The following is a 22,530-nucleotide window of genomic DNA, read 5'->3' on the forward strand; positions in this document are numbered from 1 at the left end:
AAAAAAAAAAAAAAAAAAAAAAAAAAAAAAAAAAAAAAAAAAAACCAAGAAACTCGAGAAGAGAAAATAATTGAAAATTGCAAAAAAAAAATCATTTCCATTGCCACCTGGGTGAAAGCTAGATATCCTAACCGCTGGACGACANAATAAGGCTTCACTGATAACGCCCACAGATTGACGAGATCAAATAATAATTCAAATATCCACCAAAATACTTTTCCCTTTTTGTCAAAAGAAAAAAAAGGAATCGAACCCAGGTCTCCTGGGTAAAAGCCAAATATCCTAATTGCTGGACGACAACCAAAGAATTGTTTTGTGTAAAGAAAAAAAAGAAACTCGAGAAGAGAGAATAATTAAAAATTAAAAAAAAAACATTATTTGCGTTGCCGGGAATCGAACCCGGGTCTCCTGGGTGAAAGCCAGATATCCTAACCGCTGGACGACAACGGAAGAATTGTTTTGTGTAAAGAAAAAAAAGAAACTCGAGAGGAGAGAATAATTAAAAAAAAAAAAAAAAAACATTATTTCCGTTGCCGGGAATCGAACCCGGGTCTCCTGGGTGAAAGCCAGATATCCTAACCGCTGGACGACAACGAAAGAATTGTTTTGTGTAAAGAGAAAAAAAAGAAACTAGAGAGGAGAGAATAATTAAAAATTAAAAAAAAAAAAACATTATTTCCGTTGCCGAGAATCGAATCTGGGTCTCCTGGGTGAAAGCCAGATATCCTAACCGCTGGACGACAATGGAAGAATTATTTTGTGTAAAGAAAAAAAAGAAACTCGAGAAGAGAGAATAATTAAAAATTATAAAAAAAAAAAAACATTATTTCCGTTGCCGGGAATCGAACCCGGGTCTCCTCGGTGAAAGCCAGATATCCTAACCGCTGGACGACAACGGAAGAATTGTTTTGTGTAAAGAAAAAAAAGAAACTCGAGAAGAGAGAATAATTAAAAATTAAAAAAAAAAAAAAACATTATTTCCGTTGCCGGGAATCGAACCCGGGTCTCCTGGGTGAANAAAAAAAAAAAAAAAAAAAAAAAAAAAAAAAAAAAAAAAAAAAAAAAAAAAAAAAAAAAAAAAAAAAAAAAAAAAAAAAAAAAAAAAAAAAAAAAAATCTGTTGGGTCTCCTGAGTGAAAGCCAGATATCCTAACCGCTGGACTACAACGGAAGAATTTTTTTTGTGTAAAAAAAAACAAGAAACTCGAGAAGAGAGAATAATTGAAAATTAAAAAAAAATATATTTCCGTTGCCGGGAATCGAACCCGAGTCTCCTGGGTGAAAGCCAGATCTTCTAACCGCTGGACGACAACAGAAAAATTGTTATGTGTAAAAAAAAACAAGAAACTCGAGAAGAGAGAATAATTTAAAATTACAAATAAATAAATAAAAATAAAATAGTTTCGTTGTCGGGTCTCTTGGGTGAAAGCCAGATATCCTAATCGCTGACGACGACGGAAGAAGTGATTTATGTGAAAAAAAAAATAACAAGAAACTTGAGAAGAGAGAATAATTAAAAATTGCCGAACAAAAATGATAATCCTAATGGTTAAACAACAACTGAACAATTTTGGTGTGAAAAAAACTTGAGAAAAGTGAATAATGAAAATTTGCAAAAATAATAATAATAATAAAAAAATTAAATATTTCCATTACCGAGAATCAAACTCGAGTCTCAGGAACGAAAGCCACATATTCTACCCGCTGAACAGAAATGAAGAATGAAAAATAGCAAAATAATAATAATAATAATAAAATTAAGTATTTCTATTGTCAAAAATTGAACGGAGTCTCTGAGATAAAAGCCCGATATTCTAACCACTGAACAACAACGAAAAAGTTGTTATAGTGAAAAAGATAAAAAAAACTTGAGAAGAGAGAATAAATGAAAATTGCAAAAAAGAAAATGACATTAAAATTAAATAGTTCCATTGTCGGGAATCAAACCCGAGTTTCTGTTGGATAGAAATGGAAGAATTGGTGAATATTTTGGTGGCTCGAACCCAAGTTTTAGTGGGTGAAAACCAAATATGGTAACAGCTAGATACAACGGATGAATTGTTATGTGTGAAAAAAAGAAACTTGAGAAGAGAGAATAATTGAAAATTCTAATATATATATATATAAAATAAATAAAATAACTAAATATTTTCGTTGCCGGAAATCAAACCCGATTCTCTTGAGTGAAAGTCAAGATTTAAAAAAAAAAAGCGATAAAATTAGTTAAAAATTATACGACACCACAATTAAAAACTAAAATTCAAATAAAAAAACAATACAAAATAGGTGTTGTTCTAGTTATTCATAAACAGGGAAGAGAACTGAATATAAAGTGAATACAAATGATGACCCACAAAAAATACAAACTAATTGACGCCCTGGGTCGACACCCCTCTATGATAGCACATCTCCCGATCACCTCTCCACCTCGACCGGTACTTGAAAAGAAAACGGAAAAGAGGTTGGTATAAAAATATTATATAAGCAATCTACTTGTAGGCTCTCATCGCTTCCTTAACTTAGTAAATTACCACCGGCTTCTCTTAAATCCTAAGAAGTTCTTTCTTGATGTCAACTTCTTATGTAGTCCCCTTTCCCCAAGCCGGGTTTGTCCTACCCACAATAGTGTCTCCTTACGTTGTCTACTCATGTAGTCCCTCGTTCCCTCATAAGACAAGTTTACAAGTATTCACCCGCTTCTACACACAGTAGCCTCTACTTTTCATAGTTGAGAAATACTGCAAACTACGAAGATATCCAAAACATCATTATGATATCTATACTTCGAAACACATTTCATTTTAGTTTTTGTACTTTCAGATATCCAAAGCTGTACCAATGCAAATTTGTATCAACCGAGTTAAAACAATATTAAAGAAAGGAGTATTGTTGATACATCGGCCCAAAAATATAACTCTTACCACTTCTTTTAAAATCAATTTCCTCGGAAACAAATTCAACATTGCAAAAATTACTAAGTTATAGGCACAAAAGATTGTGTATGACTTTATTCCATGATCTTCTCAATAGACGTGATCATCATATTACCTTTATCCTGAAAAATGATTCATAATAATATGATTAGTATTTAAAACTCATAAGTGACCCAATGCTGAGATCAATAAATACAAACACACTCACTATAGTTTCGTGCTTTATCAGACATAAAATCATGTTTATAACCTTTGGTTCAACAATTTCATTCTCATTGTGGGTTTAGATGCATAATACTTGTCTACACATGACCCACACACATGTACGACCAACTAGGTGAATACCCTGTTTTCATAAACCTAGGCTTGCATATAAACTTAGGCACTCTCGCAAAGTCGAACCATGAAAAGAAATAGGACCCAAAATCATTCTTATAGGTATGTGACCATATAAACGTGTGAGGAGAAGTAATCTATGTTCAATGTATACACAATCTGCATGAGGTCCAGCAACTCATAGTATGATGCATACAATACTTCTATGTTATCATGTAATAAGTTCTCCACGAGGCTAACATACACAATCATGGCATTTCTAACATACTTTATTACGTATTTCAATTCACGATGCCTCAAGAGTCTTTACACATGGTCATAAGATTTACATGCATGGAAGTTCGATACATCAAATAAAAATATATATATAATCATATCATTACCATATAACAGGTAATAAACCACCACAAAATGTGTTAATTATACGACACAAGAATTTCATCCAACTAGCCCGTAGACATTCCTACAATGAGTTCACATATAGTTCATGCTCAACCTGGTGCTCCTAAGCTTGTTTTGGCCAAACTCATCTTACAATATTCATCCATTTGGGAAACTCATCTTATAGCCTATCTGAGCCAACATCATTAACTATCCTAAAATCAATCCTAAATAGTGTTAATAATATTTAAATCACAAAACAATGGCTACACTCACCTATTATGGCCTTACTTATGTTAGGTAATTGGATTAAACTATTAACCACTGATTCATGGCATGTATTCGAACGACCAACCAACCACTGATCCATTGCATATATTCGAATGACCGACCAACCAACCACTGATCTATTGCATGTATTCGAAGGACCAACCAACCACTGATCAATTGCATGTATTCGAAGGACCAACCAACCACTGATCAATTGCATGTATTCAAAGGACCAATTACAAGAAGCAATATAAACAAAAATCAAGAGGTCTTTACATTACCTCTTCAAATGCCAAAAATATTTATAATATTAGTAAATCAATCAAGAAAAGAAGAATGGAGAGGCAACAAAAACTACTTCCACATTGGAAAGTGATTTTAAGACGACTTTTTGTTTTGGTAGTTGAACTACTATTTATTTCAGGTCTTATTTTCTTCATTTCTTCTATCTTCGATTTCAATTTTCATTTAATAGCTTTTAATTTTCATTTAATAGCTTTTATTGATAGAATGTTGGCCTATTCAAAGACATGTAATATTCAAGTTTGAAAATAATGGTGGAATACAAAAACCTTGGGTTTTCTTAAACCCTTTAGGTGTTCTCTTTTCTTTTTCAAGCCTTGCTTTAGGCTTGAAGTAAAACTGATTAATTGGATTAGTCTTAATCAAACTAATTCTGGGTGAGTCATATTGGGATCTAAAAGTGACCATCATAAATTCCAAGTTCGATCGGAGAGTTATTCATCCTTCTAATCCGCTTTTAGTTGGAATCATTCGTTAAATTAGCTTTATTTGTAAAATTTTGCAAGGATCCTAAACGAACCTCTAGCTGATCCAAAGCCACTTATCAAGTATACAAGTGAAGCTAAAAGCCATAAAGAATAAAGAGAAAAAATGGGTTCCAGGATAAACAACCCGTTGTGGCTACAGAAAAGGAGAAGAAACATGGAATAACAATCAGGACTTGGATGATGTTGATAATTAATAAATTTACATCTTCTTGTAAGCAAATCAGAACAAATCAGATGCAATATAAATGAAATTACGAGCAATAACTCACCTTGATAAACTGCTTGTGGGTCGAAATGAGCCGAGTTCATCAGCTAAGGCACCTACTTCCTTCTCTTGAAGTCGGAAATTCAAATGCTCAACTCCACATTTATAATCAAGAAAGACAAGAGCTACTTACTCGTGCATGCCATTGTCCCCATCCCCTTCACTTAAATCAAGATCAGCAAGCAACTCTTCAAGTGGTACCGAAGGTCCATCTTCCCCATCAGTCATTTCAGACGGTTGGTATTCTCGATTTCGGTACAACGATATGTTGAACCTCAAATCTGGATTCTCCTCCAAATCTCTCAAAAACTGTTCGTACTCCGAGTGCATCTTATCTTGCTCTGCTCTACCTTGATCTTTATCATCAACATCCATTTCAAGAGATTTTAGCTTCCACGATCGAGGCTTCCCACGCTTTCTTTGGCGCTTTTCTTCATAACTCTTCTTTATTAAAATAGCTTCTGGAAGTTGAAGGCCCTTATATTTTTCTAGCTCCATATCATTACTATTGGCTCTATAGAGATCATAACCAAGGGCATAATCCCCAGGGTTTAGAATATGACCCAGATGGGTTCTTATGTTGAATATCGTGTCATTCCTTCCAAAGTCTGATACACGAGCTATCTGAGCATCGGCCAAAATATACTTCGAACCACTGACATTGACTTCAGTAGAAACATTCTCAATATCTAAGACGATATATTCAACAAGCTGCCTGCTAGTGAGTAGAGGCTTAAAGGATGTCCTCCAATACTGCTCCGCATCCAAGAAGCAGTGCCTTAAGGTTAATGGATCAAGCAAAGCCACGGAGTTTGTAACTTTAGTGCAAATTACAAGAGGGCCAATATTGCCCAAACTAACAGCAACTTTAGGAGGCAAGCATATCAAATCCTCGCGACATATTGGAGATAATTCAACGGAGAACGTGTGCTTATAGTTGTGAACGTTACTCTTAGAATCATGAGAAACAAGTTGTTTATCCTGGCGGCTCCTAGTTGGAGCAACCTTTCCAATAAATTCCACAAACTTGACACCATGACTCCTATTAGAAAAGAAAAAGTCAATACCTTGATCCATTTGTTTTATCCTTATGGCATTGGCAGCAGCACTGTGCCTTAATATCAGTTGCTCCAAGAAGAAAAAGGTACGCCGGTGAGGAACGTGCTGCCGGAGTTGAACAGAAGCCACCCACTGGTCAGGATTGGCCTGGACCCTTGAGCAAGACTCGCACAAGTGATCCTGTACAACATACTCAACAACATAGGACTGTTCTAAAAGTGCTCCATGAAGGACTTCTTTCTGCACTTTCAACTTCACCTTGATCCTCTTGGAATGGGGTTCTGTCCAAACAAATTCAGCATGTAGCAGTTTAACCTTATTCAGATTTTTTAACCTTTTGATACAGAATGTCAATAGTTTCTTTGATTCTAATTGTGCTTTGATCCAAGTTCGCGGTGGCTGCAAGTAACTTTCGCAATCCGGACAATGCATAATAGTCAATTGCTTCTGTAAACCTTCTGTGATGTCAACTTCGGAACACAAACACTTGACGCACATATTGGCAGCATTTGGTGCCATGGGAATTCCACATTTGCAACATAAAACACTGCCAATAGTCTGTTGAACTGTAAACAATCCTGTTTCTCCAGCCATAGTTTATACTCCTACAAAAGATGAAGCGACGAACACTAGGGTTGAATTCTAAAGCCCTTTGTTAAGCAAATAAGTTCGGAGAATGGATGAAAACAAAAACAAAACAATTCAATCAAGGCCAAAATCTAAATCTCTGATTCAAGGCCACCATGAGAAGGGCGTCAGATAAACCTATTTTCAATAACCGAACAACAATTTAGGTCCAGAAAATGATAAAGCCAATCATATTAAAAAAATCGATACAAACAACTGAGAGCATCCAATAACAAATCCTCTGATTAACCAAATCAACATCATATTATTCAATTGTGACGTGATCATGTTCGTATCTTCAAAAAAAAATCGTGTTGCGATCACAATAACCTAAGGATTTTCCTTTGCTGAGGTAAGTAACGCGGAAGAACAGAAATCTTAGCAAATTAATCACAGAATTACCTCGGAAGAGATCAGAAACAGCCACTAAGACGAAACGCTGTTCGTCGGAGAAAAAGATCGCGCAAGGGTCTGTTGCCGGAACTACGAGCTGCTATCACCTAAAAACTCGCCGGAATCTGAAGGTTCACGAAAGGGCCAGAAAGAGAGTTTAGGGCTTTCGGACTTTTNTTTTTTTTTTTTTTTTTTTTTTTTTTTTTTTTTTTTTTTCTAATTTTATTATTTTACAATTTATCTAATAATATGAATAAAATAGCTATTTAAAAAAAAAAATACAAATATATAGTTTAGTTCTTGAAATATATACTATTTTTCAATTTTTCCTCAATATTCTAAACATTTTAATTTTACCATTTTAGTGCATTTGGTTGGATTTTGGAAAATGAATCCAATATTTAAAATTCATAAGTTTTATGGGAAAGATAATTTTAAAATTAATATAACTATCGAACTTTTCTGTTCTAAATCTAGGATATAAGAATCACGGTGTTGGATATAAGAATCACGGTGTTTCCAAATAGACTTATTACCGCAAGGTTCGAACCTACAATGAATTTGCCATTTTCTAAGTTGGAAGCAATTCTTGTGATAGAATTGCATCCGAGCCATTCAATCAAGTTTTAATAAAGTTTGATCTAGCCATTCAATCAAGTTTTGATCAAGTTCGATCTCAAGTTTTGATCAAGTTCGATCTAGTTTTAATCAAGTTCGATGGTAGAGTGACTCAATTTAAAACAATTGCATCTAAGCCGATCTCAAGTTTTGATCAAGTTCGATCTAGTTTTGATCAAGTTCGATGGTAGAGTGACTCAATTTAAAACAATTACATATAAGCTATTCAATCAAGTTTTGATCAAGTTTGATGGTAGAGTGACTCAATTTAGAACGAGATTTCCAAATCTTGCTTCTAGATTTTCGATTACTCTAATTCTAATTCTAGTCTTATATCTAATTCTAATTCTAGTCTTATATCTAATTCTAATTCTAATTCTAGTCTTATCTCTCGATCGTAAGAGGAGGTAATCTAATTCTAATTCTAGCCTTCGAATTTTGTATAAAGAGATATTAATTACGAGGGTTCTTGCTTCAACAAAAGCTTAGATAGTTGGACTGAAGATTAAAGTTGTCTTTAATCATTTTTTAGTTAGATTAGAGATTCTCATATTTAACCCGAGCAAAAACAAATATGAATACCATAAGAAATAATCATAAATACAAGTTACAGCACTCGATCAACACTACACCATCACAGATAAACGCAGATACAAGTAAAATCATGATGAAATATACTCGCCATAAAAAAAAAAAAAACCTCTCATCCCATAGCTTCTCAAAAGGCAAGGGAACCCCAGAGTCAAGAACAAGAACACAATTTTATGAGTTTTTTATGAAACAAATGGTGTGTTCTAAATTTCTCGATCGGGCCTCGGCATCACTATATTACCGCAGTTGTCGGTCGGAGCGAGTCGGTTCGGTTATAACCTTGCAGCCCTTCGAAGAAGATAGGTAACAGGCACCATAAGGGCCTCTTGGTCGTACGAGGTCGAGGACGACGCGCATCTAGAACAAATGCATCAGTACTTCACATAGAAATGGTGTCAATTGTGTCCACCACAAGGCAATGGCCAATACTATCACCTTCAATCAAATTTTCAAATTCAGTGATGATAAGTAATCTGCAAATAGCACACACATTTGAGTATAAGGGTACGTTCATATAATTACCTTTTCCCGCTTCATTCTAAACTCGAATAGAACATGTTCTGAGCGCACCGGACGGTGGAGACTCGTGAGATGAAACCGATATGTTCCTTCGAATAACATCGGTCGCTTGAGAATATAAACCAGATAGTGTTTCGATTAGAAGAAGATTGTCTGATTATATGTTTTTTTGCAACAAATTTTCTCTTACCATACAAGTTCGTTTTTAATCTCGGAACCGAAATTTTGTTTCTCATAAGCGTTATAAATCAGACAACATTCGAAACAACATTATCATCATTTCATCATCTTTTGAATATTCGGGATGATTTAGCAAGAATTTCATTATCATATGTAACGGACTACTGTTAGTATATTAGTTTGTTACTTATCATTTCGGATATAAATGAACAAAAGCAACAAGTGCAGTAAGTTTTTAGCAGAAACTAAGAAACCTATCAATCCTCGTGTTTCAACTAATAGGTTGTAACAGTCAACCTAAGCCCACCGCTAGTAGATATTGTCCTCTTAGGGCTTTATCTTTCGGGCTTCATTTTAAGGTTTTTAAAACGCGTCTGTTAAAGAGAGGTTTCCGCACCCTTATAAAGGGTGTTCCGTTCTCCTCCCCAACCGATGTGGGATCTCACAATCCACCCTCCTTCAAGGCTCAGCGTTCTCCTTGGCACTCGTTCCTCACTCCAATCGATGTAGGATCTCACAATCCCCTCCCCCCTTTGGTGCCCAGCGTCCTCGCTGGCACACCGCTCGGTATCCACCCCCCTTTGAGGCTCACCGTCCTTGCTGTCACACCGCCCAGTGTCTAGCTCTAATACCACTTGTAATAGCTCAAGCCAGCGAGGATGACTTGCAGATATTGTCCTCCTTGGGCTTTCCCCTCAAGGTTTTTAAAACGTGTCTGCTAGGAAGAAGTTTTCACACCCTTATAAACGGTGTTCTATTCTCCTCCCCAATCGATGTAGGATCTCACAATCCACCCTCTTTAGTGCCCAACTTCCTCACTGGCACTCGTTCCTCACTCCAATCGATGTGGGATCTCACGATCCACCCCCCCTACAAGGCCTAGCATCCTCACTGGCACACCGTTCGGTGTCCACCCCCCTTCGAGCCTCACCATCCTCGTTGGCACACCGCCCAATGTCTGACTCTAATACCATTTGTAAAAGCCCAAGCCCACCGCTAGTAAATATTGTCCTTTTTTTGCCTTTTCTTTTCGAGCTTATCCTCAAGGATTTTAAAACGCGTCTGCTAGAGAGAGGTTTCCACACCCTCATAAAAGGCGTTTCGTTCTCCTCCCCAACCAATGTAGGATCTCACATAGACAATACGGAATTCTATAATTCTAAAGAGATTAACCACTTATAGCAAAATTAACACAATCATATAGAAAAGCTTCAAAGTATATTTTGCAGGGTTAAAAAATATATATAGATTTGCATTTACGTGTATAATATATATACCTCAAACAGTTCATATTTCAATAAGACAGTAAGAGAGAATGACACATAAACGCAGCCAATGCATCTTGCATATATAACACAATAACAAATCATGCGTACCTGTGCGAAAACGCTACTCGTGTCATGATAACGGAGGGGAAACTCCTTGAAGTGAATCAATTGAGACTGCTTCTATGATGCAATCAGCCTCCGACCAGGTCCGAGCGATCCTCTTTTGCCCAAGGGGAACAGGAATCCTTTTTCTTTCCCCAACGGAAACGAAACTCCACCGAATAAGCCGAGTTCTTGCTTTTTTCGTCTTTACAATTAGCCTCTATCCAAATTGCAAATCACCTCTTTCGCTAATTGAGTAGCCTCTCGTATATTTCCTTCCGAACAAAGAGAAGAAAGTATTGGATAGTAAAAGTTGAAGTCCTCAAAATGAGGCCTCTTTTCCCGATCCTCGTACTTCATGTTTTCAATCGTGTTAACATCGAAGGTTCCCGAACGAACAACATCGACAAATTTCTTGTCATTTATATGCAGTTTATGAGGTTGGCTGTAATCAATAGAACGCCTCTGAGCAGAGAAAAATATGGAGCCGACTTCATTAAGAACTGCGTAAGCTTCTAAGATACGTCCTTCCTCACATAAAAGGGTGAGGGTGCTTTCTATAGACTCGGTTTCAATCTCGGTATCAACCTTGTTAATCAACTCCATCGCCGTTCGGGACTGTACCATCTCGAGGAGTATATCTCTTGCTTCTTCCATCCTTCCCTTGGCACAAAGACCTCTTATCAAATACAAGAAGCCCAAAAAATCAGGTGAAATGTTTTTGTTCTTGAACTCGAAAAAGGATGAAAGAGCACCCTCCATGTCACCGTTTCGACAATAAGCCTTAATTGCCGAGCTCACCGAGAATTCATCGGGACTAAACACTTCGGTCTCCATGTCACGTAAAAGCTTATTGGCTTCTTCAATTTGACCAATCCTAATGTAACCATCAATCATTGAATTGCAAATGTGGGTATTTGGTTCAAGACCTTTCGAGGTCATCTGATCAAACAACTGCCTTGCATCTTCCAGATATCCTTCTCGACATAAAGAGTCGATTAGCGTCCCATATGTGATTACCGTAGGTATCAAGCCTATTCTTTCGAGCGAATCGAAGAGCCGAAATGCTTCAATAAGACAACTTTGAAGGCACAGTCCCTTTATCACGATATTGTAAGAGACGATATTCAACTTTATTCCATTTGTTTGAGCGTAAATGCAGATATCCAGTGCCTCGATCATTCGTCCACCTTTACAAAGACCGCAAATTAGAATTGAATAATCAAATACGTCACCGGGCAAGAGATTACTTCCACTCTTCATCACAAGATTATAAGCATCGAAAAATCTCCCTTCTCGTACTAGCACTTTAAACACGGTATCAGGAACCACGCACGTTAAAAATTTATCTTCCATTTTCTCCGACGTCGAAAGATTGAACTTCGTACCTCGAAAATCTGCAATCGTTTGCTTAACAATGGGCTCAGCTAGGCCATATTCTTTCAAAAAGTTACCTAAAATGGGCAGACTAATCCATGTCTTTCCTTCACTGTTCAATGCTTTTATGAGTAAATAATACGTTTTCGTTTCGAGAAACGACCTGGTTTTTCTCATTCTTGAACACAATTCAATCGCCGTCTCCGAGAAACCTCTCTTGCATAGAAACCGAATAGCATCGTTGCATATAACATCGTAAACATCTCGTTCCAAATTTTCCATCCCGCGCAGCACCTCACAAAGCCCTGCTGCACCTTTTTGTTCAAAAATGGTTCGGATCAGCTTCTTATACACACCTACATCCAAACTCAAAACTTTCGGGTTCAGTTCAATAAAGACCTCACACGCCTTTTCGACTAGACCTTCTCTGCATAACGTTTTCAAAATACCATTGTACACAGCCATTGAATCACACGATGCCGACTTGAACTCATCGAATATCTCAAGCGCTTCATCAATCCTACTAATATTACAATATCCATTAATCATCGTATGGTACGTAACTGAATCTGCAACAAGACCGATTTCTGGCATTCTCTTGTAGAGTATATAAGCATCTTCGAATGCGCCAACCATAAACAGTGCTTTGACCATAACATTACACATGACAACATCCAGAGAAATCCCAGCATCTTCAAGTCTCGTCTTTGTTTCGAAAATTCCATCGATGTTCCGTTCTTGGACGTATCCATGTAAAAGTGTACTATATGTAATAACATCTCCATGTAAATCCTTCGAAAGTCTATCTGCCTCCGACGTTCTCCCCAGTTTACAGAGTCCATTAATCACAGTGTTATACGTAACAATACTCGGTTTTATCCCTCTTGTTTCCATTTCATCAAGAAGACCGAAAACACGACTAAAATCTCCTTTTCTGCAACATCCATCAATCAAAGTTGCATACATAAACTCATCCACCTCTATCTCCAAACCTTTAATCATTTCGAAAAGAGAAAACGCTTCCTCGAGTTTCCCTTTCTTGCAAAACCCAAGCATAATCACTGTATATGTAACCGAACTTGGTTCTAATCCTGATTTCCTCATCCTATCTAAAACCCCAAATGCCTTCTCGACATTTCCCGACTTCGAAAGACCGTGTATCAGAACCGTAAAACTCACTATATCAGGTCTTATTCCCTTCTGAATCATTTCCCTATTCCTCTTGAACACATCTAATAACAATCCCTCAGCAACATACCCACAAATCCAACAACTATAGAAAACAACATCAAATGCCAAATTTTCGTTCTCCATTTTGCAAACCAAATCCTTAACTTCATTAACTCTATGCAACTTAGAGAGTGCGCTAGTCAGTGCAGTATAAGTCACCAAATTAGGTTTCAAGTTCCCCAATTCTTTAGCATTTTCATAAAACTTAAGAGCTAATTCAGGTTTCCCAATGTTACAAAACCCAGAAATTACAGAACTACAGACAAAATTATCAAATGGGTAGTTCACATTTTCATCAGACATTATCTCTAGAATCTGAACCGTCTCATTCATCAATCCAAGAGAGCTAAATTTATGAATCAACACACAAAAAGTGAAAGAAGAAGGCAAAATACCATGATTCCTCAAGCAATCCCGCAATACCCATAATGCCTTTTCCGGGTCTTGTTTGTCGAGACAAAGCCCTCGAATCAGCAAGTTCCATAAGCGATTTCGATGAAAATTTGAAGCCGCCGCCATCTGGGTCTTCAAGATTTGCTCTAATTCATCATATTTGTGGGATTTGAGGAGTGCCCATGTGAGAATCGAGTGAGTTTTGGAGTTTCCTTTGATTTGATTCGCGTTCATTTGAGAGATGAAATGGATGACATAGTTGAATCTGTGGCTCTGATATAGAACACGAAGGAAGTGATTGATGGATTTCAGAGTAGGAACGAAGCCGGATTTGAACAATGTTTGAAGACATTGGGTTTTCGAGGAAGCGTTTGAATAGAAAGTTGAATGACGAACTCGTTTGGGATTGAAAATGGTGGAAAGAAGAAGCATGGTTCCAAGGGATTAGAACTTGGAAACGCCCTCCATGAATGCTCTCTTGCAGGCGGCGATCATCTACTCCACGGAGAACGGCAAATGCCTTATGGATTACAGTATTTACTCTTTTCTTGATGAATTCTGTTGGATTTTCAATGTCATGCAAACGACGTCGTTTTGATGTGCTCCCTCAAGTTTCATCTCTTCTTCTTCTTGAAGCCCCAAGCGATGACAACGCACATTCAGCCATTTCAGGAATCAGCCTGTTCTGCCCTCTCCGACTGCCGTCTCGCCGCCGCCTCCTCTTTCCATTCGACGTCGCCGCCTCTGTCCTCCTCCCCCTCTCCATCGGACGCCACCGCCGCTGCCCTGCCAATTCTGTTTCTTCACAAGTATGTTTTGTTTCATACGTAAGTTCTTCGATTCAGTATTAAATATCAATTTCACTTCACATTATCTTGTTTCCCGAGGAGGGAAGCCATTAACGCTTCAAATCCCTTAAAAAACCACTGGATTCAGAATCGCGTTAATGTTTCTTCATTCATTAGTAGTTATCAGCACAAATCAAAATCGCCATTGATTGCATTCAACGATCCATTTTCACATCCCTAATGCCAACGAACCCGACCGACGGAGAAAGAGGAAGTTGGATGATGAAAGTTCTTCATTGGTACGAAGCTTTTTGAGGAATGAGAGTTTATGCTAAAGTTGACAATATTATACTATTGTGGAGAGTCGTGTTCATCTAACATGATATCAGAGTCATGCCCTAAACTTAGTCGTACCAATAGATTGATAAATCCTCAAATGTCGAACAAAGGACTCCAAAAGAAAAGGAGTCGAGCCTCGATTAAGGGGAGGCGTACTTTGTTCGAAGGGGAGGTGTTGGATTGTGAAAATCCCACATCGACTAATTTAGGGAATGATCAAAGGTTTATAAGTGAGGAAATCCAAAGTAAAACCACGAGAGTTTATACTCAAAGTGGACAATATCATACCATGGAGAGTCGTGTTCATCTAACAGCGGAAACGGAAACGGGAAACTGGAAACTGTATTAGAAAACAAAATTAGTAATCAAAACTTAAGTGGAAGAAACCAGGAAGCCTCCTCCCTTGTTCTGAGTTCATCTTTTTTACAGTCTCATACATATTTCAGACAAATTACATCTGATATCCTATTTAGCTTATTCCAACAGATACAAAGAATATTACAACCACATAAAATCTCTTTCTGAGTTACCTCATCGTTGGTATCCCATGGCTACTACAGGTATTCTAACCTTGTGACCCCTACTGCCCTTCAATACAACCTCGCCAAAACTATATGTTCCTGTCTGTGAACGAGCTGTGAGAGTTACTGAAAATTTTCTCGACGACCCGGATCGTAATGTCATTGCTGGAGGATTTGTTTCTATGGCAATAGCAGGGTCCATTCTTGCAGTAACTGTATAGGTTTCTTCCTCAGCAACATTTGTTACTGTGCGTGTAACAGTCTTAGTTCCCACAAGATGGGCGATGGTAATTGATGGGCTGTTTAGATTCCAGGGATGTCCCATGGTGAAGTTGCAGGGTGAGTTAGTATAGTTGTGTATCTCGTGCACGTTGATGCCCGCTGTCGTGCACAAAAATCCCAAGTAATCTTCATAACCTGAGATTTAGCAAGTTTCGGCATGAGCTGAGATAAGTTTAGCAGCAGATGTATGGGATAGGGGAAGTAAAATGAACCTGCATCAAAGATGAGTCCAGGATCCAGAGCTGCTCTTGGGTTTACATGACCACTCCCGTAATCGAAAGGCGTTGCAGATACTAGTTTCATGACTTCTGTTTCGGAAAATTGTTGTGCTTTAAGAGGTCTTCCTGCTCGGTCCATTGTTGTTGATGTCGTCATCAAGGCCGATTTGATGGCTGCAGGACTCCAGTTAGGATGCTTCTGTTTTACAAGAGCTGCTATACCAGCTATATGCGGTGCTGCCATGCTCGTTCCAGAAATCATAGCAAATGCCTCTCCTGGAAGATGTAAAACAGTTAGTGTGATGTCCCACGTTGGTTGGGAGGAGAACAAACCACCATTTATAAGGGTGTGGAAACCTTCCCCTAGCATACGTGTTTTAAAGCCTTGAGGGGAAGCCCGAAAGAGAAAGCCCAAAGAGGACAATATCTGCTAGTGGTGGATCTGGGTTGTTACAAATGGTATCAAACCAGACATTGGACGATGTGCTAGCCTTCTCGCTGTTCCCCGAAGAGAGGTAGACACGAGGTGATTTGCCAGTAAGGACGCTGGGCCCTAAAGGGGGTGGATTTGGGGGGCGGTCCCACATCGATTGGAGGAAGGAAAGAGTGCCAGCAAGGACGCTGGGCCCCGAAGGAGGGTGGATTGTGATGTCCCACATTGGTTGGGGAGGAGAACAAACCACCATTTATAAGGGTGTGGAAACCTTCCCCTAGCATACGTGTTTTAAAGCCTTGAGGGGAAGCCCGAAAGAGAAAGCCCAAAGAGGACAATATCTGCTAGTGGTGGATCTGGGTTGTTACAAATGGTATCAAACCAGACATTGGACGATGTGCTAGCCTTCTCGCTGTTCCCCGAAGAGAGGTAGACACGAGGTGATTTGCCAGTAAGGACGCTGGGCCCTAAAGGGGGTGGATTTGGGGGGCGGTCCCACATCGATTGGAGGAAGGAAAGAGTGCCAGCAAGGACGCTGGGCCCCGAAGGAGGGTGGATTGTGATGTCCCACATTGGTTGGGGAGGAGAACAAACCACCATTTATAAGGGTGTGGAAACCTTCCCCTAGCATACGTGTTTTAAAGCCTTGAGGGGAAGCCCGAAAGAGAAAGCCCAAAGAGGACAATATCTGCTAGTGGTGGATCTGGGTTGTTACAAATGGTATCAAACCAGACATTGGACGATGTGCTAGCCTTCTCGCTGTTCCCCGAAGAGAGGTAGACACGAGGTGATTTGCCAGTAAGGACGCTGGGCCCTAAAGGGGGTGGATTTGGGGGGCGGTCCCACATCGATTGGAGGAAGGAAAGAGTGCCAGCAAGGACGCTGGGCCCCGAAGGAGGGTGGATTGTGATGTCCCACATTGGTTGGGGAGGAGAACAAACCACCATTTATAAGGGTGTGGAAACCTTCTCCTAGCAGACGTGTTTTAAAGCCTTGAGGGGAAGCCCGAAAGGGAAAGCCCAAATAGGACAATATCTGCTAGCGGTGGATCTGGGTCGTTACAATTAGTATGGAGTATTTCATTAAAGTTTGATGTAAGCATGGTGGTTTGCTAGAAAAAGGAACATTAATACTGAGATAAATGGATTTAATTCTGCTCACCAACATAGTTAGGCTCATCTGTACCATTTGGAGACCAAGCAGCCCATATCAAAGAACCAGGAGCTAGAATATCTGGTTTGAGAAGGTCAGCATCCTGAAAGCTAAAGTCTCTAATATTTGGTCCACGAGCAGAAAACAATGCAACCTCAGGAGCTGATTTGTACAATAAAGGCATCAAACCATCACCAATGCTACCCACAGCGTCAAAGCTCTTGACCCGACCCGTCCAGTCTCGGGGTGTAGAGGTGTTATAGTAGTCTATAAGATCCTAAAAGTAAATTCCAGAGTACAAAATCACCAAATAGCCAAGAAGGAACAAACAAGCATAATGAATATATGAGGAGGGAAAAGAAAGGCAAAAGCTGGCGAAGACTAGCTCGAGTGTTCTATACTATTGATATTCCAATATGCAGGACGAAATCTAAGTATTTTCGAAGAGCGGGATGCACTAAAATGACACGAAATGTGTAAATATGTAACAGTATTGGTCGAGATAAGATTAGAAAACTACCATCGACTTGGTGACATCAGTTAAAAGAATCCCAGGAATGCCAACAGGAACAGGGTCAAATTTTGCTCCAGGAGAGACGTTTTCAACAGCAAGAACAAAGCCAGCAGCACCAAGGGCTTTTGCAGTTTGAGCGACCTTCTTGATTGAAGCAGTACCCACAACAAAACTGAATGAATAGCCACAAAGAAGAACCTTCCCTTCAACCAGTCGTTTGTTTAGAACTTCTGGTCTTTGGCAGTCTGAGGGGCTGGACTTCCTTACTGATGAATCTAACAGAACGTCGTTAGCTGCGACCAATGTGTACGTTCGGTTTAAATGTGTAGCAGCTGCACAAAACAACCAATTTAAACTCACTGATCTTAGTTTCAATAAAGCTACAAATTAATCTCAGCTCTCATTGAATCTTAACAAATTAGAGTTTCTTTTTTGGTGCAGATGATGAAACTTACGTGATAGCCCAAGTCCAGCCAAGATTTTTCCATTACCAAGTGTGAGATGGTTTTTGTATCTTCTGTCATCAATGGCAGCAGCCACAGTGGCTATCCATGGACTATAGGACACCAATGTTTTAGGAAATGGACCTCCATTTCCAGCAGCTTGCGCAACAAAGACACCAGCCTTCACAGCTGAAAGAAGGGTAGCATCAAAAGGGTTTAAATATGTGATCTTTGTAGTTGCAGGAGGACTATTTGGCCCCACCGAAAGACTCAGAATATCGACCCCGTCATGTACAGCCTGTTCACATCAGTTCATTGCTTTCCATTAGAGAAAATGATCTCAAATCACAAGAAAGCTGGAATTAAAGGTTTAGTATCTTAATTTGATCCAAAATCTAAGTCCTTGGATGTACACACCTGATCAATAGCTGCCACAACATCAGCAACAAATCCTCCAAAAATCCTGTAGAGAGCTTTATATACAGCAATTCTGAAACATTTAGGAGATTGATGTTAGGATCGCACAACAATGCACACACTCGATTTATATGAACACAAAGAACACGAGAGAGAAATACAAGAAAACATATTGGCTAAAGGCTTAGATGGATGATTTCGGGAGAGAAAATGCAAAAAGAAATATTGACTAAAGGTTTATATTGAAAGTACATTTTTCTATCTAACGGGTATATATATGGTTCAGTTCACTGTATATAGTTTTACGAGATGGAACCATCTACTATATATAACTATCTAGTTTTACCGACTTTTTACTCTTACAGTGTTGTTTAATATAGCTTTAATATGCATAACAATTGAAAGCTACTTTAAATTGAGCCATTTCTATCTCCCTCACCTAGCACGGGGAGCCATCCCACTTGCTTTACCAAATTCATAGCCATGCAGTCTCACAGGGATTCCATTGTTTCCAGCTGCAATTGCTGCAGTATGGCTGCAACAGTAAAACATAAAGAAAAATGAAGACTGCAATATATTTCTTGTGTAAAAACAAGGTCCATGTTCACTTCAATGTATTCTCGATAATTAAGTAAAAAAAAATATCGATCTTGTTAGGAATTACGACTCTCCACAATGATATGATATCGTCAACTTTGAGCATAAGCTCTCATGGATTTGCTTTTCGTTTCTCCGAAAAGCCTCATGCCAATAGAGATAGTGTTCCTTATAATCGACCTGGGACTCCCCCGCCAACAATCCTCAACCGGTCATAGGATAAAACACACTTTAATATATAATCATGATATAGCGAAAAAGAAAAAAGGGCAAACCTTCCATGTCCGTCACCATCCAAAGGAGATGCAAAATGAATGGAAGGATTAAATGCCCCAGCTGCTTTAGCAGCTTCTGCAAAATGTTGAGCTCCAACAATCTTTCCATTGCAAAAATTCTTCTTGGTGTTGGAATCAACTTCACATTTCCCTTTATACTTCGAACATGGCCCGAAAGGTTCGGTATTATATGTAGCAAAACTTGGATGGTGTGGATATATCCCTGAGTCCACAAATCCAATCACAATGTCTTCTCCAGCCCTGTCAAAGCCACCGCCGGTTGGCCATACGCCTGTTGGAAGACCCAAAAACTCCGGTGTGTGTGTTGTTAGTTTCCTAACCTTCCAGTCCCTCTCCACAGATTTCACAATTGGCGTGTGTCTTAGAGTCTCTGCCTACAAATGTAAGGGGTAATTAAATGCAAGACATATACTAATATTGCAACCGTCCAAGTCCACTACTAGTAGATATTATCCGTTTTGGCCCGTTACATATCACCATCAGCCTCACGATTTTAAAACGCATCCACTAGGGAGAGGTTTCCACACCTTTATAAGGAATGCTTAGTTCCCCTCTCCTACTGATGTGTGATCTCACAACCCACCCCCCTTGGGGGCCCAGCGTCCTCGCTGGTACACCGCTCGATATCTAGCTCTGATACCATTTGTAACAACCCAAGCCTACCGCTAGCAGATATTGTCCTCTTTGGGCTTTTCCTTTCGGGCTTCCCCTCAAGATTTTAAAACACGTCCATACCCAATGTTTCGTTCCCCTCTCTAACTGATGTGAGATCTCACAAATATTGTATGAGAACACGAGGATTTCTTAAGTCTAACCTGCTCGTGCGAGATGTCAACTGCAAATCCATTGATGAGATGCTTATAACTATAGAGCTTCTTGAAGGATCCTCTCTCAAACAACATCCCAAGAAGCATGTCATGTTTATTTTCAAGGTGACGAGCATAGGATGTCACAATTTCACTGAAAAAAAAAAAAAAAAACTTCCATGTATGAGATGCATAATATTCAGTAACATAAAGCTGGTAAATTCTAGCTAAACCAAATATCCTAATTTTATAAACAGTTACGTGTTCTAATAGCTTACTAATCGGATCACGAAGACCAGACAAGTCAAAACAAAGGGGTTAGCTTGTCAGCTCCCAAAATAATAAACCAAAATCCCTGTTTGAAAATGACATGTCAATAGAAAAACCCACATGCAAAAGCCACAATAAGGACAGAAAAGCTAAAAAATTAGCTCAATATGATTGTATAATTGTATAATGTAACGGTCCAAGTCCATCACGGGTAGATAATGTCCTCTTTGGGCTATCCCTTTCTAACTTCCCCTCAAGGTTTTTAAAACGCGTCGGCTAGGGAGAGGTTCTAGATTCTTATAAAGAATGTTTTGTTCTCCTCTCCAACTCATATGGGATCTCACCTTGGTTGGCTTGGGCCATTACAAAGGGTATCAGAGCCCAACTCCGCGCGATGTGCTAGATAAGAGACTGAACCCCGAAGGAGGTGGACACCAGGCCCCAAAGGGAGGGTGGATTGTGAGATCCCACATCGGTTGGAGAGGGGAATAAAACATTCTTTATAAGAGTGTGGAAACCTCTCCCTACGCGTTTTAAAAACCTTGAGGGGGAAGCCCGAAAGGAAAAGTTTAAAGAAGACAATATCGGCTAACGGTGAGCTTGGACTGTTACGATGAGAAGATAATTTTCAACGATGATTATGAACTAATCAACCACTAACAAATACAGAACTGAATAGTTGAAACCTGGTAGAGTCGATCTTCTCATCAGATTCCACAGCAGTGGCCTCAAATCCATCAAGATCACCTTGGTAACTCACAATAGGCTCTCCATCAATGGTGACAATGTAAATTTCCGCCTTCCCAACAACAAGAATCGCCAAAAACACAAGAACCGTGGGCTGGAAATTCCCCACCATTGTTCCCACTTCAGAAATTTACAAGATCTGAACAATCAGCCAAAATCAATAGCCGAAACAATAACTTCACAACGAAGAAAATCTCAAACCCAATATGAACAAAGAATCATAATCCAATTAGAACAACACACGAAGAACCCAACCTTGAAAGACCAGAAACAGAGGTAGTAGCAAGACATCCAACATCAATAGCAACCAATAAGAAACAGAGTAAAGTAAGAAAATAGCAATTGATGAACACTAGCTCAGTCAGTAAAAGCAGATTCGAAAACAACCCCAATGATAATCACCATTTTACCAAATCAAACATACTTACAAAAACAAATACAGCTAAAAAAGGAAACGCAGTAATAAATAAACAAAAAGAATCCAACCCACCAAGCACTTTTACAAACAATGCAAGCAAAGTATAAACAAATCGCCGAAAGCTCATTACACAACAAAAAGGCAAACATACGTAGAGAGATTAAAAAGGTTTGAAACATACAGTGAAATGCGATCGAGGAAACGAATCGGAGAAGGCGAGGAAGATTCACATATAGAACAAATTTGGGATCGGATCAACAATGGAGGGTTGATTGAGAGATGGAGAAAGGAGGTAGGGTTTGGTGAGTGAAGAAGGAAGAAGAAGAAGAAGAAGAGTGAAGCAGGTAGCTAACAGAGATGAGGATCATGAAGTGAGTCACAGATTCAGAAATCCAATTGCTCAATTAATGCTTCAATTTTTTTTTTGCTCCATTGATTTTTTTTTTTTGGTTAATTTTGGGTTTGAAACTGTGAAGATTTTCAGAAGAATTGGAGAGAGAAATAGAGGGGGAAAAAGAAAAGGTAATGCGTAGTGAGAGATTGGCGCGAAAAATGTCGGATAGTTTAGTGAATTTACGAATTTACCCTTGAGAAATTGTAGGGTTTGGAATATGATTGGTTGGAGTTTAAGGGTATTTCTGACTTTTCGATTTTGCTTTTCATTTCAAGGCATGTGCCTATGTCCTANTTTTTTTTTTTTTTTTTTTTTTTTTTTTTTTTTTTTTTTTTTTGTCTTATAATTTTGGTTTATTTTCTTATTTTCTTTTGTGTCAGAGATGTACACGGGGCGGGGAATGGCTCGCCACCTATTTCATTCCTTATCTCCGCTAAATTTTTCATTTACTTTTGTAGGGATCGGAGCAGGAGTTTCCTACTACCAGTAATTTGTAGAATCGGATTTCAGTAATTTTTTCTCGTTTATTATTCTTTAAAAAAAAATATAGTTAAATGGGTGGA

At 38.7% G+C, this 22,530-nt stretch overlaps 3 protein-coding genes, 4 non-coding genes and 1 pseudogene across 11 annotated transcripts; 1 reads left to right on the forward strand and 7 right to left on the reverse strand.

The window, feature by feature from the left end:
- Nucleotides 1-378: 378 nt before the first annotated feature.
- On the reverse strand, nt 379-450 carry TRNAE-UUC. The gene has a single exon. It is a non-coding gene; the product is annotated as a tRNA-Glu (tRNA).
- A 75-nt stretch (nt 451-525) lies between these two features.
- TRNAE-UUC lies at nt 526-597 on the reverse strand. Its single transcript has one exon. It is a non-coding gene; the product is annotated as a tRNA-Glu (tRNA).
- A 230-nt stretch (nt 598-827) lies between these two features.
- Nucleotides 828-899, reverse strand: TRNAE-UUC. The gene has a single exon. It is a non-coding gene; the product is annotated as a tRNA-Glu (tRNA).
- Nucleotides 900-978: 79 nt separating this feature from the next.
- TRNAE-UUC lies at nt 979-1,170 on the reverse strand. The gene is made up of 2 exons: nt 1,134-1,170; nt 979-1,013 (listed from the first exon to the last, which is right to left on the reverse strand). It is a non-coding gene; the product is annotated as a tRNA-Glu (tRNA).
- Nucleotides 1,171-5,140: 3,970 nt separating this feature from the next.
- Nucleotides 5,141-7,223, reverse strand: LOC111799085 (annotated as a pseudogene).
- Nucleotides 7,224-8,236: 1,013 nt separating this feature from the next.
- LOC111798286 (pentatricopeptide repeat-containing protein At5g57250, mitochondrial) lies at nt 8,237-13,860 on the reverse strand. Of its 3 annotated transcripts, none has more exons than XM_023681344.1 (3): nt 10,339-13,860; nt 8,786-8,871; nt 8,237-8,698 (listed from the first exon to the last, which is right to left on the reverse strand). In XM_023681344.1, the coding sequence occupies exon 1, from the start codon at nt 13,762-13,764 to the stop codon at nt 10,546-10,548; it is 3,219 nt and encodes a 1,072-aa protein (XP_023537112.1). In that variant the 5' UTR covers nt 13,765-13,860; the 3' UTR covers nt 8,237-8,698; nt 8,786-8,871; nt 10,339-10,545. The 3 variants fall into 3 exon arrangements, with proteins under 3 accessions (XP_023537112.1, XP_023537111.1, XP_023537113.1); XM_023681343.1 differs by having other exon boundaries at nt 8,786-8,890; XM_023681345.1 differs by lacking the exon at nt 8,786-8,871 and having other exon boundaries at nt 8,237-8,736.
- LOC111798288 lies at nt 13,762-18,104 on the forward strand. Of its 2 annotated transcripts, none has more exons than XM_023681348.1 (2): nt 13,762-14,141; nt 18,021-18,096. In XM_023681348.1, exons 1-2 carry the CDS (start codon nt 13,803-13,805, stop codon nt 18,036-18,038), a joined length of 357 nt encoding a protein of 118 aa, XP_023537116.1. In that variant the 5' UTR covers nt 13,762-13,802; the 3' UTR covers nt 18,039-18,096. The 2 variants fall into 2 exon arrangements, 1 of the variants encoding a protein (XP_023537116.1); XR_002815680.1 differs by having other exon boundaries at nt 14,088-14,159; nt 18,021-18,104.
- On the reverse strand, nt 14,782-22,081 carry LOC111798287 (subtilisin-like protease SBT2.5). 2 transcript variants are annotated; one of them, XM_023681346.1, is made up of 11 exons: nt 21,755-22,081; nt 21,095-21,294; nt 20,148-20,292; nt 19,312-19,706; nt 18,879-18,974; nt 18,440-18,512; nt 18,035-18,320; nt 17,586-17,911; nt 17,075-17,342; nt 15,475-15,756; nt 14,782-15,397 (listed from the first exon to the last, which is right to left on the reverse strand). In XM_023681346.1, exons 2-11 carry the CDS (start codon nt 21,265-21,267, stop codon nt 14,991-14,993), a joined length of 2,451 nt encoding a protein of 816 aa, XP_023537114.1. In that variant the 5' UTR covers nt 21,268-21,294; nt 21,755-22,081; the 3' UTR covers nt 14,782-14,990. The 2 variants fall into 2 exon arrangements, with proteins under 2 accessions (XP_023537114.1, XP_023537115.1); XM_023681347.1 differs by lacking the exon at nt 21,755-22,081 and adding an exon at nt 21,411-21,521.
- Between the last annotated feature and the right edge of the window lie 449 nt (nt 22,082-22,530).

Source organism: Cucurbita pepo, chromosome LG07, assembly GCF_002806865.2.
Source record: "Cucurbita pepo subsp. pepo cultivar mu-cu-16 chromosome LG07, ASM280686v2, whole genome shotgun sequence".
In the NCBI taxonomy this organism is placed as follows: Eukaryota; Viridiplantae; Streptophyta; class Magnoliopsida; order Cucurbitales; family Cucurbitaceae; genus Cucurbita; species Cucurbita pepo.

Coding starts and splice junctions, on each gene's coding strand:
- LOC111798286 (XM_023681345.1), bottom strand. CDS start 13,764: ATGCTTCTTCTTTCCACCATTTTCAATCCCAAACGAGTTCGTCATTCA.
- LOC111798288 (XM_023681348.1), top strand. CDS start 13,803: ATGCTCTCTTGCAGGCGGCGATCATCTACTCCACGGAGAACGGCAAAT.
- LOC111798287 (XM_023681346.1), bottom strand. CDS start 21,267: ATGGTGGGGAATTTCCAGCCCACGGTTCTTGTGTTTTTGGCGATTCTT. Junction 19,707..20,147: donor TTGACATCTCGCACGAGCAG/GTTAGACTTAAG, acceptor TTACATTTGTAG/GCAGAGACTCTAAGACACAC. Junction 18,975..19,311: donor GATGGTGACGGACATGGAAG/GTTTGCCCTTTT, acceptor TTACTGTTGCAG/CCATACTGCAGCAATTGCAG.